General features: G+C 35.4%; 1 protein-coding gene across 1 annotated transcript; it reads right to left on the bottom strand.

Annotated features, from left to right (window-relative positions):
- Window positions 1-11,168: 11,168 nt before the first annotated feature.
- Window positions 11,169-12,075, bottom strand: LOC107793229 (wound-induced protein 1-like). The gene has a single exon (XM_016615533.2). The coding sequence runs from the start codon at window positions 11,996-11,998 to the stop codon at window positions 11,492-11,494; it is 507 nt and encodes a 168-aa protein (XP_016471019.1). The 5' UTR covers window positions 11,999-12,075; the 3' UTR covers window positions 11,169-11,491.
- Between the last annotated feature and the right edge of the window lie 4,009 nt (window positions 12,076-16,084).

Below are 16,084 nucleotides of genomic sequence, written 5' to 3'. Positions count from 1 at the left end.
CGACCCCGCACTCGCCATGGAGTGCGTGTCACGCCTCAATATAGCGTTACGATGTGAAAGTACGGGGTTTCAAACCCTCAGAACATCATTTACATCTATTACTCACCTCAAAACGGCCAAAAGTCTACTCTGCGATGCCCTTTCCTTTCGAATCGACCTCCTCGCGCGTCGAATCTTGCCAAAACCACAAGGAAGATATTACAATAGGCTAAGGGAATATAACTCAATCGAAAAGACTCAAAAAATATCGAAAATCACGAAATTTGCAAAACCCGAGCCCCGGGCCCACTTCTCGAAAAATTACGAAAGTCACATCACCGGATTTCTCATCTCGTCACGAGTCCGTACATATAAAATTTACCAAAATCGGAGTTCAAATGACCCCTCAAATCTTCATTTTAGAACTTCAATCTCAAACCCTAATTTCTTATAATTTGGCTATGTTTTCATGGATTTCAAGGATGATTCTTCAATAAAATCATGTATTTAACTCATAAAACTTATCTCCAATCGATCTCAGTTGAAACTCCCTTCAATCCCCGTCCAAAAGCTCTCAAAATGACTGAAAATGGTGGAAAAATGACCCAAAATCGGATATAAACTCACTGCCCAGATTTTTCGCAATTACTGTTCACCCGCGCGGTACTGTTCGCGCGTGGGTTACTGTTCACTGCTGCTAAAAAATGCACCAGCAGCCAATTTAAATTGCAGCACAACCATTTTTCACTAAAATGGCTCTAACTCAATCATACAAACTCGGAATTAGACGATTCTTGTTCCTTTGAGTCACAAATAATAATATGAACACAACCCTTCAATCGAAACTCAATTCGGAGCTCATTTTCCCAGTGAGATATCCATTTCGCTCGTTAAACAATTACTCATGTTTCGCATCAAAACCCTAATCGCGACTTGATGAAATTAGACCAAAATTTCAAGATCAGTCCTATAATTCATTATCAAAATTCTGGAAGTCTCGGAATCAAATTTGGATCTCTAGAACTAAAAATGAACCTTTAGATCATTACATTTATGCTCAAAACGGCAAAAATCTTCCAAAAACTCTTCCAAAATTTGTCCGAGCCTCATGGGATCCCAACAAAGTATACTAACAAGTCCCATAATATGACACAAACTTAGTTGTTCCTTCGAATCACCAAAAACAACGCAAAAATACTAAATTCACCACAGATTCAAGACTATGAACTTTGAAACTTCAAATTTTCACATCCGATGTCGAAACGCGTCAAAACTAGTCGGAATGATCTCAAATTTTGCAGACAAGTCTAAAATGACATAACGAAGCTACAACAACTCTCGAAATTTCATTCCGAGCCTCGGATCAAAATCTTACCTATCAACCGGAATTCGCCAAAATACTAACTTTGCCGATTCAAGCTTAATTCTACACCGGTCATCACAAAAATATTCCGGACACACTCCTAAGTCCCAAATCACCTAACAAAGCTATCCGAACCATAAAATTCGCATTTCGAGCGCTCTAACACATAAGTCAATATCTGGTTGACTTTTCCAACTTAAGCTTCCTTAAAAGAGACTAAGTGTCTCAAACCTTACCAAAATCATTCAGGAATGACTTCAAATTTTGCACACAAGTCACATTCGACATTACGGACTTGCCCCAACTTTCGGAATCGCATTCCGACCCCGATATCAAAATTTTCACTTCCGGTCGAATTTTCTCAAAAACCTTCAAATTTCTATATTTAGCCAAACGGCTCCAAAATGACCTACGGACCTCCGAATTCACTTCCGATCGCGCTCCCAAATACAGAATCACCATACGGAGCTACTCCCAGTCTCGGAATTCCAAACGGACATCAATAACACTGAAATGCATTTTAAGCCAAACTGATGCAATTTCTTCTAAAATGCTATCTTCCACAATAGGCGCCAAAACGCTCCCGGGTTATCCAAAACCCGATCCGGGCATACGCCCAAGTACAAAATCATCATACGAACCTGCTGGAACCTTCGGATCCCAATTCCGAGATCTTTTACTCAAAATTCCAATCCTAGTTCATTTCTTCAATTTTAAGCTTTCAAAATGAGAATTTCCATTTAGATTTGACTCCAAACTTCCTGAATTTTAATTCTGACCATACACTCAAGTCAATATACCTGAGATGAAGCTGCTCATGGCCTCAAACTGCTGAATGACGCGTCGGAGCTCAAAACGACCGATCGGGTCATTACAGGTGAGCTGATAGCCCACTTGGAGGGCTCTCGACCTGTCTATCGAGACCAGCGGGCATGAAACGCAGTGTCCCCAAGCAAAAGGAACGTCAGTAGGAATAATGTACTGAGTATGTAAGGCACATAAATAAGTACATAACAGACATGGAAGAAATAAACTCAACCTGTAAGTCTGGATAACTCTGTAAATCATGAAATACTTATAGTATCATGCATATGCATATGAATGTCATGTCGTGCATAAGTACATGTGTTCATAATATTATCAAGCCTCTAAGGGCATCCCATCATATCATCTCGACTACTGTGGGAAAATAATCAACGTATACTAGCTGATCAGGTGGTGGTGCGTATATAACGACGTAACCTTTTTCCATATTCCATATACATATAATATACATATATACGCATATATAACGCCATCTGGTCATGGGTCAATGTACATGTATAAATGCATGAAATGCATAAGAAATACGTTAATAAGATTTTCTCGATATGCCATAAAAATCACTATGCCTTTCGGATAAACTTTATCAAATACGTATTTTTTGAGACCCATGAACAGAAGATATAATAATAATTCACATGGGTAATCAAGAATATAGAAACCTCTAGTATTTCTATGAACATAGTCATTTATGGAAATTGTGCATTTGCTCATTTCATTTGTGATGTATAGATCATGCCAAAAGAAATAAGGGATAGCCTTAACATACCTGAGTCGATTCTCTTAACAATTCTTCTAAGATCATTGATTGCGATAACGCATAACGGCGGATCGAAGTAGGGGAATATTCGTATAATATTCTTCAGAAAGATTGCACTGTACTCCTTTAGAATCACAAAATCCAGTTACCGTAGTGTTATAAGGGTTCATAACAATCCCCTAGAGAAAGAAAGCTTTGTACGAAAGAATATCCAATGTTGTTGGATCTTTGCAAGTAATATTATCAAAAGAAACCAAAATAAGAATGTTTCTAGTCATATCTCTTAAATTGTACTCAATTAAGAAACCTAATTAGGCAACTTATGTCCAATTCTCTTAATTATCCAAAGGATACATGTAACCAAGGCATCTTTATGCCTTTTTGACTCATCATAGACATTTTGTCACTTTGGCTTCGCTTAATGCCATGTGGCAACTCCAATAAAATGTCCTTATCCACATAATCCTTTTTAATACCACAATTATCCCTATCATTAATCAATTATCCCCATAATTAGGAATTATCTCAAATTACTTAAAATACTACTACTTTTGACATACCTTATACATCTCACTATCATGGCCATGTAGTACCTTGTATGGTACTAGTTCATAAATACCGGGTATTTTAGCTCGGGCCGTATTTTATCCCAAAATACCAAATTTTAACGGAATTCATTTTCTTCGATTTGCTTACCCTCTCACCTTCATTAATTTACTTATCGCTTGTTTGAAATAGTATAATCCTTATAATCTCCAAATAAACTTTTCATTGGACTGATTTCAATTACCTTACGACAAATTCAACATACAATACTACAGGGTGCAACATCGTCATAATTTAATACTGTGAAGCGTAACATCATCGTAATGTAATACTGCAAGGCGTAACATCATCGCAATATAATACTGCAAGGTGTGACATCATCGTAATATAATACTGCAAGATGTAACATCATCGTAATATAATACTGCGGTATGTAATATTGTGGGGCATAACACAAATACCACCCATAACCTGTCTACGGAGCCTCTAAATACAACTGAAGAATAATGTGAAAATGCCTGCAACAAGGCTCCGGCTATACCTCAAAATACAGAATACATGATAACAAATGATACAGGACCCCAAAATGAAGTGGGGCTCACCAAGTCGGCTGAAAAGAGGATGTGCCACTAGCTGTGACCAACACTATCTGCTATGGAACCACCTACATACATTTAAAGATGTAGCGCCCCCGGTAAAAAGGTCGTTAGTACTATCGAATAGTACTAGAATGAATAGCTAAAAGTCCTCTTTCAAAATAGAATGCCAATATAAGGAAAGACAACCATGTAAACAACAAGTAACAATCAATGATATCCAAAGGCCAAGTTAAACATAATAATTTTTCAATATACGAAAGTTCATATGGTGAAAATGAAACTCGGGATATGAAGACAATGTTATTATTGGATAGAAGATATTTAATACCGATTCACCACAATTCACAATACATTGTTCACAATACCATTGTTCTCAATATGCACATCATAACCAACTCCCAATTTCAATCACAATTTTTGTGCCAATCTATATATATACATATACCACCGTGAATCTTAGCACGGAGTCCGATTACGACCCGACCGGCTAGGTCATCTCCCTTGGAGAAATTTTTTCATAATCTCAATTCTCGTTTCAATATCATCCACAATACCACCATTTTCTCGCACGGAGTCCGATCACGACCCGATCGGCTAGGTTATCTCATTTGAGACATGTACCTCAATCACAATTTCATTGTCACTTTTCAGTTTCAATATTAGCACAGTACCACCATGTGTGCGGCATGGCGTCCGATCTCGACCCGATCGACTAGGCCGTCTCACTCAAGACATTTCCTTTTTTCCATCAATCATCTCCTTTCAAGTGTATATCACACATATCAATTCATCGGCACTTGGGGCCACAATCATTACATCATACTTGGCACTTGGTCGTATTTCATAATTCGAGTTCTTTCCCCACATTTCATATTATTATCACAAACCTTTCAATCCAAGATATTAAGTACACACGGGAGAAGTTATGAATCATGGGCATATAGAGTATTTCAGAAATCATACACCTCAAGTTCATTAACAATGGAACTTTAAACACAAAGGATTCTTCCAAAAGGAGGGGACACACCAAACCACAATAGAAACATACATCAAAGTCATAAACAAACAATTACACCAATTATTCTTGAATTACTCTTCTCCAATCACGACAATATACAATTTCATTATCGGAGTACGTAATAACTCGGATCACATTGGATGTACTTATAAGGCAAAACAGTATCTCGAACATCCACTTATAGGCATAAATTGAGTACAAAGACTTTAGTCCACTTTATTTTTGATGTCATTTATATAAAGTAGAGTCAATGCTCATTTCATAATCTGTTTTACATTTTCTCATGTCATAGGCATCACCAGACACAATTATAACTCAAGTTCTCGGCACGTTGGCTACACTCTATTTCCCAAATTCATTTAATTCATTTCAAACATCTTTATAGATTATCAACTACTAGACACAATCAATCAAATATATTTGGTACACATAAGAGCAATTAGGAGTATCAATCATATCGAGTTTTCTCACACCATTTGGCATACTAGCTTTATTTAACACGACTCAAAGCCGTAACATTTTAATACGTAACCCATACTTAGAATATATATATATATATATATATATATATATATATATATATATATATATATATATATATATATTGCTCATTTCGGAATAGTCATGTTTATGGGTAATAACCCGGAATATAAGATTTATGAACTTTGAGCGAACCATGCTTGAACTTATGAAAATATTTATGGAATTCGATTCTAAGAGAGAAAGTTTAGCCAACATACCTTATTTAAGTTTTTCTTAAGTTACTACAACGTTCCGGAAATTCTAGTAATCACAATTTACTTTGAGACATAATAAAATCGAACACAAATTAGGGAAATATTCATGGTTTCAGCTCATATGAGCATTTTATTAAACACTAGTTGTGCATCTTGATTTCAAAGCTCTTCTATAAGACTTCCGTCATTCCCCAACCCAATCTTTACTTATTTGTGTTCAACAATCTTCCCACAAATCTAATTTGTACATGCATGTATACATAATTCTATTATACTCAAGAATCATACCTCAATAACCCATGTTATACCCAAAACTCGAAATTAAAGTCTAGTGTATAGAACCTTACCTCTTAGATAAAGATCTTGTGATTGATTTCCTTGATTCTTGAAGATTGATGAAAGATTGAATGGTTATAATGTTAGGTTTCCTCCTTCTCTCTCTAAAATGCTCTCACATCTCTCTAGATTTAGTATAAAAGATCCCCAAATGAAGCCCCAAAGCTTATTTATCAAATTGGGTTGGGATATGAAAATTTTCAAAAATGGCCCCCGAAGTCAATTATGTGGTGCAATTATGCTATAGCATAATCGATATATGGGTAGCAGACTTGCAGTATAATCATTATGCTATAGCATAATCGACAGAATAATCAATATGCAATAGCATAATATTTTTCCCGACTCTACTTCACTATGCGATGCGTATGCGGTCCGCGGAGTCGTTTTAGGATCGCGAAATCGATTGCAAATCCATCCTTTGGTAATTTGATCATAACTTTATCTAGGAATGTCCAAATGACGAACGGTTTGAAGCGTTAGAAACTATACTCGAAGATCTTTCATTTGATAGGTTGTTCATCACATAACACATTATATATATTTATATATGCTCGTCCAAAGTGGGGACTTGTGCGAATTCATTTTTAATTTTAGTCCATTATGTAATTTTCTAACTTGACTTAGATTTAGGCCTCCCATTAGACCCCACCTTACTGATTATATGACTTATACACTTATTTACTAAATCCAATTGATGTCCATTATGTTAATAGCACGTAAAATATTATAATTAGCCTACCTGGCACCACGAAATCTTAAATTGCTTAGCGAAATTTTCCGGGGCCTTACACTCACAATCTAGGATAGGATGTTCGCCGGAAGGATAAACTTATCAACTCGGACCAAGACATCGTCAATCACTCCCAATGGTCTCTTCATGTTACGATCGACCATTTGCAACCTCAAAATGTGGATCTTAGTTTCCCAATTCCCAAAGTTTTGAATAGCGAGTAGGGCATCAAATTGATACTGCCCCCAAGATCACAAGGAGCTTTGGATAAATCGGCAATTCCAAAAGTACAAGGAATCATGAAAGCACCGGGATCCTCCAACTTAGGAGCCATGGAATGAATAATTGCACTCACTTGATCCATTGACCTCTTCTTAGTCACAAGATATTTCATAAATTTGGCATAATAACCAGGCATTTATTCCAAAGCTTCTACCAATGGCACATTGATAGAGAGAACTTTCATCATTTGAATAACCTTCTTGAAATGATTGTTACCATTTTGCTTAGCAAGGCTTTTGAAACATCCTCTCTACCTACATTAGGTAGGGATAAGGTTTGTGTACAGACTACTCTTCCCAGACCCCGCCTAATGGGAACATACTAGATTTGTTATTTTTATTGTTGTTGTTGCTTAGCAAGCCTTTTGAAGGTAAGGAGGTGGATGCTTTGGCAAGAGTACCTTAGCCTTTTGCATTATCGGTTTTGGTATGCCAATAATGAGTTCCCTAAATGGGTTTACTTCTTCTTGGGTCTCCTCTACAATATCATCAATATCAATCTGAACCTCATCATGTACTTGAAGTATTCTTCGAATCGTGAATAAATGGTTTGAGCAGTGTGACGACTTGCTTGCTAGTTGATATTACTTTGATAGCACTCTCATGCCTATGCCATATCTTCTGCTCAGATTGCAGACTAAACCTTGGGTACATTGTTCAGTATGATAGTGTTTACTAGTCATACTGTTAAAAAGATGTCTTCTCATTTATTTGGTCTTTTATATCTTTTCGCAAGATGCAACTGCTAATTATTGACTCTTGTTATTCCTTATTAAAAAGATTTAGCTTGTTTATCTTATCTAGCCGAGCTTTATATATTTACTTGATTATTCGTGCTGATCTTGAGTTCCATTTCTATTAAAACTTTACCTCGATTTGACTTAAAACTTTGGCAAGGTTGTCGAGTACTCATAGCTCAATGAGATTTATCTCGTTCAAATTTGTACTTCACAAATGAATACATGTCATTTTTTATTAATAAGTGTTATTATCACCAAGCAAGTAATCTTATTAATCAGAGAATCAGAACTTGACTATAATTTCTCGGTGATATATGTACAACAAGGACAAGTGCATATACTTGCAAAAAAGTTCCAGCTGAGTAAATTTTGACAGCCAATTGTAATGTCATCTCTCTCAGCATAAGCTGCTTTAAAGATGAAACGCGAAGGACAGACTTGATCACTGACAACTAGCATGGATGAGTCTAAGACCTTTTGCCAATTGCCATGCAATTTTTGGTCATCTTTCTTATAAGAGTTTGTGCGAGTCAAGATTCTCAGAACCGTGACATCTGACTGGTTAAAAAATCCCAACTCTCACAGTTCACAGAAGTCCACAGCCTTATTCACGGGAATTTCATCCATAAAAGTACAAGTTTTTCTCAGATTTAAGTCCAGGGAGTAAGAGTGAAAACTTTTGGAACCGAGATTCCAATCCAGCAACCGATGCTAGGTGAATTCGTTCCATCTAACTATATATTGGTAACAGAGTTGCCCAGTGCTTGTGCTAGTGCTAGCTATTCCATGGATTGATTGACGTACGCACAAGCTAGCCTATACACCACAACTATAAAAAATAAAATCGTTCAAGGCCAGAGAGTTGCAAATTCATCTGTACAACTTCTTTGAACTGATTAAAGGACCTGGTTATAACTGCAGAAGTTAGAAAAAAATCATCTGAAGAACTTAGATATACTAAGCCCAATGCATTGCACTACTTAATTGAAAGTTGAGGGAACTTGCTCTTTATATGTTCCCTCCTTTATTATCTTGCGATCTTTTTCCTATCAAAGGGATAGTGTTGTAAATTATATAACAATACTAACTTAAGAAGCAGGATCACCTCTAGTTACTGTTTTTAAGTGAATTGGATGAATCTTAACTGCAAAGTGGTGTCCAACAGAACATATATATAAAAGTTTGGTAGGTTGTGGTCAGAAATGTTATCAGTGCTCATTTTAGTAGTTTTACAGCAATGACTTCTACTCTTTAACGATCTATGATTTGTCTAGAAATGCTAGAAAATCCAACTAGAGAAGGATCGAACATTGGATTCATATGGTATTACTGATTCTCTACAAAAAGCTGAGGGAATTACTTATGAGGTGCATTAGTCTTCTCCACCTTGTTAATCTTTTTTCATCTTACTCACTTGTGCTAAACTTCTTAAAGAGCATTGATTTTGATTTTGGACAGTTATTCCTAGTCAACCAATGAGCCATTATGCATTTTTTGTGGCGGGGAGTTGATGAGAAAGTCCTTATTAAGTTTTTCGTTGAAGGATACATCTTCCTTTAATTTTCAATAAGCAAATATACTTGTAACAAATATCAGCTGAGTTAATTCCCCATTTCCACGAGTGTTCATGAAATCTTATAACATAGCTGTTTCATAACCATATGTATCACTTCTTGAATGGTCACACCACTATATACCATCAGAGCAACCCCTTTTGTCTAATCTTGTCACACCACTATCTCTAATCTTGTATCAGTTCAGGTCTCTACTGGCATATATCTATTACAGTTTGATGGATGCTAATATTTGCAGAACTAGAACTTCAATTCCCAAAGTACTCTTGAAACAGAGACATGAAACAAGGACATTATTATGATTATTTTCTAGACTTTCTTTATGTAGAAAGTGCAATGGTAGACCATATTTATGTAAGTGATTATCCAAAGCTGATTCAGTCCGAATGTGTAATGGGTGAGACTATGAAGAGGAAAATGTTACGACTTGACACTTATAGAAACAAAAGTTAATCAGGCCCTAAACTAAACACATGATTAGTTGATACACTGTATATCCAATCCCCAATACATTGAACCAAATGAAAGACCATATTTATAATCCAAGATAATAATACACGTGTATTAAGTTTTAACAATCCCTTTGTATTGCATTATGCTCGTTATTTTGTTGCCTTATAGAAATTATTCGGATAAGGAGTAAGGACCCTTGTATTTCATATTGGACCAAGGCAATTAGTATCACATTGAGCCAAATGATAGACCTCGATCGACCAGTTGCTTGACTTGAGAATTAATTCAGTATCAAGTTAACATTCAACTAGTTTCAGCTTTAATTACAGCTGCCTAGAATTTTAATTTTATTTATGGTGACCTGTAAAACCTATTTATGGCAATCCGTAAGGTGATTGATCACCGCCAAAAATTACTTTCTATGACGACTTTAAACAAATTTTATTATTTGCGGGGAAGAACAAATTTAATAAATATTCGTGGCAACTTAAGTATAATCGCCTCTAAAATGATACTTCCATGGTGGCTGCATGAGTCGCCGTTAAGACTATCACTTTTTTTTGGAAACTTGTTTAAGTTGAATCTTACTTTTTATGGCGACTAGGGGTGTTCAAACCGAATCGAAAAACCGCACCAAACCGAAAAACCAAACCAAACCGATTAAAAAATCCGACTAGGTTTGGTTTGACTTGGTTTGGTATTGAGTAAAATAACCCGAACCAAACCGACATATAAATATATAAATTTTATTTATATTTTAAGACTTTATAGTGAATTTTCTTTAGAAAATGTAGAAATATTTTGGATCCTCTCATGTATTAATTTTGAAAGCGTAATTAACGAAAAATTATTGTTAGACGACTAAGAAAATAACTATCACATGTTATTAAAAAAATTCTCCCATTAGAATATTTTAATAGATCATATGTTTGTCGATTTTTCCATATTTACTAAACATATATTCACTTATCAAAGCTTTATCTATAATTTTAACAAAGTAAGATTGAAATAATATTCATGTAACAAAAAAAACCCGAAAACCCGAAAAACCTGACAAAACCGAACCAATCCAAACCGATATAGTTGGTTTGGTTTTGATAAAAACCGAACCAACCCGGTCCATGTATACCCCTAATGGCGACTAAAGGAGTTGCCACGTAGAGTCTCCACGGAAAACCTCATTTGTTATAGTGTTTCCTACCATGAAACTATGATCAGTATAACATGTTTAACCAACAATTCATACGTACAATATTTCGTTTTATAATCAGTTGGATATACAACCAAACTTCTTACTTTTCCATTTTTCACATTTAGGTAAGGGGAATAGGAAACACTCGTTGGCTTCTTTTTCCTTAATGGGCTATACTACATAAAACATGCATTCACCATGTAAAAAACTTACCACATTTAGTGTTACCATCAATAATCAACAGTCCAATGCGTCTTTTTACATATATTTCTTTATCACTTAACCATAATTAGATAATGTGATCTAGTGTAAATTCCGCATATGAGTAATTTGTTTTTCCTCGTTCCATTCACCAGCGTCAAATGGCTAGCATAAGCCCCGGTAATGACCGTTTCGCGAGGTCTCGAGGGTGGCTCTGCCACAGCGTGGTGGAGGATCTTACCCATTCCGTAGGCCTCAATTCAGTCACAGTAAGCCAAGTATTGAAATACTCCCTAAACTGAGTAATAACACCATCTTTCAATGTCCAAACATGTACCCAATAAGTCTTTGCACCTTCCCATCCTTCAACAATCACACGATCATCATCAATTGCATCAACACTTCTTGGCTCAAACTTGAAACAATTCTGATTTGACAATTCTCCAGTGAGCATTTTCATCATATAATGACAATTCTGTGGTCCATGAAACCACCATTCTAAATCATCGGCAATAGATGAGCAAATATTAGACCCCAGTACGTTTTTACTGTCACCACATGTACAAGCTAATGCCTTGTACAGAGTTTTCACTATGACCTTGTTCTTGTTTTCTGTTTCTGAATTCATGTTTGTATTGGAATCAATGGAAATGGAAGGAGCCATTTTTCGAAAGGAAAAAGGGAAGGGAAAAGGTATCCACAAACTTTGGAAACTCAAAATGTTCAGTGGTTTCTCTTGAATTGTTTGGCTATAGGAAGATCCTTATATAGAGGAATTATTTGGGTATATATTTGGTGGCCAGCTAGGGTGGTGGTCACTCCCTTTCAATTTAATGACAATAGGGACATGAATATCCCTTAAATGAATTTTAATCATGCAATTGGACGATGGGAAAAGGTTCGGTGGCACTATATATGGTTTCTCCAAGTTGTTTATTAACTAAGCTATATATGGAGAATTATATACATCAACACTTCAAATTATTCAGTCGTTTTCTAATAGAAAAAGGAAACACATTTTGTACAAAGGCGAAAATGCAAAATTCTAAAACAAGCGGGAATATCATATTTTGCAAAATTATTAAAAAGTTTTAACTTTCAACACTAATAAGATGACAAAAAAGAAAACTGCTAATAATATTTCATAATAAGTGAGATTTAGTAACATGAAAATAAGACATGTATCTTGTTACAACACAAAATACACTGATAACTTACCTATTTTATCGATCCATATTTATCCTCTAGGAGGATTCGTATTCTATTTACGTGAGAGATTTCTATTTCTAACATATAAAAAAGGAATTTTTATATGCCAAGTTTAAGCACATTTGTATATTCTTGTTATAAGTAACATAGTTATATCTTAATCATCTCTTCAAAAAATTCCATTTCTTTACCAGTTAATTAATATTCGAAAGAGTATGTGTTGCACATTTTCTCCACTTAAACAAAACATATATATAATAATAAGTAAAAAGAGCTCTTAGTTTATCAGCTCCAAAACAGAATTACAGAATGACCGAATTATTAGAATAGCAGTATCACAGAGGGACAAAATTAGAATTTATTATCGGAGAAATAGAACTAAAACTTCTGGGGACAAACGACGAGCTTATAGTTTGTAACAAGGACTAAGCAAAACAGAAAAAAGTTAAAAAATGTGCATGGTGGAAGCTAATGTTTGTCGTTTCATATATTTTGACTGATAATAGGGCATCCTTTTTTTTATTTGTATCATTTTTTTTTCCTCTCTAGGATTCTCGGACTCCCATTTAATATTTACACTTTATGTCTATATGATGTGAAAGCCAGAGAATTATCCCATTTCCAGTTCCATATTCCTTAGTTCGAATGTTTCCTCTCTTCTTTTTGTCCCTTTACCGTGGAAAGCAGGAGACCTTGTTACAATATTATGGGGATCACTAGGTTATTTAAGTTCAACACATTTTGTCAGGATTAATAATGACTGAGTAGTATTAGTTTGTCCTTTACTATTTTATAATGGTGTGTATTACTCAGTCAATTTTAACACTAATTTTGATGTTCAACTATTCTTAAGAGTTTATAGTAATACTCTTGTTTTATACTATCGAAGGTGTTAGAAATTAGAAGTTGTAAATAGTTGTACATTTATGTATTTATGTATTTATGTAGTGCTATTCTAGAACGTGATTAATTAAGGAAGTTAGTAGGTGATTAGTTATGTTAGTTAGTATAATAAGGGGTGTACAGTTCATTTACAGCTAAGCAATTAACAGAAGAAACAGTTTCTTCATTTTCCAGTTTCTTTCCTTCTCTCTAACTCTCTCTCTCTCTCTCTCTCTCTCTATTCCTTCTCTTGCTCGAGCCCATCAATGGCGGAACCTAGGGCTAGATTTTAACATGGTATCAGAGCCATGATTCTTCGCGACTGAGAAACGAGTATTTCACCAGATCAACTCCCTACATTTCTCTTCTACTTCACCTGTTCTTGATCTCTTCTTCTTTCAGTTTTTAATTTTTTCCTCACATTTGTTTCTTTCTGCCAATTTTCCGTTGAAATGACGATTGATTCACCTCAAATCACAGTTGGATCATCACATGCACACAATCAACAGATTGATTGTAATGATCCGCTATATGTTCATCCTTCAGATACACCGGGTATGTCACTTGTTCCTCAATTGTTAATTGGAACTGAAAATTACTCGGAATGGAGGCAATCTATGGAGATGTTAGTCCTTGTGAAAAATAAACTTGGATTTGTTGATGGAACTTTTACTAGAGAGTAGTACGAGAAGAATGTCTTTCAATTAAGGCAGTGGGATCGTTGCAATACCATAGTGCAGTCATGGATTCAAAGTGTTGTGGCTAAGGAACTCAAGAAGGGAATTGTGTATTCTTCAAATGCACAGAAGGTTTGGAAAGCACTTAAGGATCGTTTTGACAAGATTAATGCTACTAAGGTATATCATATAAATAGGAAAATCAGCTGCCTAACACATGGGAGTTCTAATGTATTTGTCTATTTCTCTAACCTCAATGATCTTTGGGATGAATATGAGTCAATAATACCTGAACCATGTGACTGTGAGAAATCTAAAACATTTGTTGAGTTTCTTCGCCAACAGAAGCTTATGAAGTTCTTAATGGGATTAAATGATACTTATGCACCTCAGAGGAGTCAAATACTAATGATGTAACCAACACCTTCACTCGATCAAGTATATTCAATAATTGTTCAAGAATAAATCAAAAGCTGATTAGTGAATATGGTGTACAGAGCAGAATTCTAAGAAGTGGACCTATGAATACTGAAAGCAGCTCTTATTATCGACAAACAACTCAAATGTGAAGTTTAAAAGGAACACAAATCTATTTTGTGATTATTGTAAAATGAAAGGACACACAAGAGAAACTTGCTATAAGTTGGTAGGGTATCCACATAGTTTCAAGTTCAATAACAAAAGAAGAGGATCTAATGACAACTACACACCTACAGCACATAATGTGAGTGTAATGAAGGAGAATAAACAAACAGGAACGGATGGAATTGATATGATAAAAGGAATGATCAATGCAGCAGCTCCAATCTTCACACCCGAGCCATACCAACAGATACTCAGAATGTTGAGCAAGGAAAAAGGACCCGCAGAAGAACAAACACCAGTAGATATGGCCAATATGGTAGGTAATTCAATCACTAACCAAATTAATTGGACCATTGACACTGGTGCTTCAAATCACATAATTTCTTCCTTAGATCTGTTGTCTTGTCCTAAGCCTACTCATTCCAAGTCTACTTCAGTCCATTTACCAAATGGACAAAGTACTCAGATCACTCATTCAAGGTCATATGCTTTGTCTAACAATCAAACTCTACATGATGTGCTTTATGTGCCTAAGTTCAAGTACAATCTGCTATACATGTCCAGATATACCAAGGAGCTAAATTGTATAGTCTCTTTTTATCCTGATTTTTGTATCTTTCAGGACCTCTTTAGTGTCAAGGTAAGGGGGATTGGTAGCCTCAAGGATGGACTCTATATCCTCAATCCTTCAAATCCTGTTGCACCTATCATTTCCACCTGTATGACCACTGATCAGTCTGCTTCCTCAATAATATTGTGGCATCAAAGGCTTGGTTATGTCCCTCATTCAGTTCTTAAGAAGATACCTACAATAAAGACATTGTTGTCTAATTCTAGTTCTAGTAACTGTCATGTTTGTCCATTAGCTAAACAAACTAGATTGTTATTCCTACTAGTGTTTCAAGGTCAAAATGTTCCTTTGAACTTATTTATATGGATGTGTGGGGTCCTTATAGAGTAAACACTTACAATGGTTATAGATATTTCCTAACTCTTGTTGATAATTTTTTAAGAATGACTTGGACCTTTCTCTTAAGACTGAAAAGTGATTATGTGATTCTATCAAATTTTCTTTGTTTGGTAGAAAACCAATTTTCTTCTACTGTCAAGACTTTCAGGTCTGATAATAGATATTAGTTCTTCAATTCTCTTTGTTCTACTCTATTTCAAACTACAGGGATTGTGCGTCAAAGTAGTTGTCTCTATACTCTCCAACAAAATGGAGTTGTAGAAAGGAAGCACAGACACCTACTTGAAGTATGCAGAGCCTTGAGATTTCAAGATGCATTGCCTTTAAAACTATGGGGTGAATGTATTCTAGTAGCCACTTATCTCATTAATAGGCTGCCTAGCACTGTTTTGCATGGAAAGACTTCTTGTGAGCTCTTTCATGGTTG

This window comes from Nicotiana tabacum, chromosome 10, assembly GCF_000715075.1.
Source record: "Nicotiana tabacum cultivar K326 chromosome 10, ASM71507v2, whole genome shotgun sequence".
NCBI lineage: Eukaryota > Viridiplantae > Streptophyta > Magnoliopsida > Solanales > Solanaceae > Nicotiana > Nicotiana tabacum.
The sequence above is the reverse complement of the archived record's forward strand: the minus strand, read 5'-3'. Positions and strand labels throughout refer to the sequence as shown.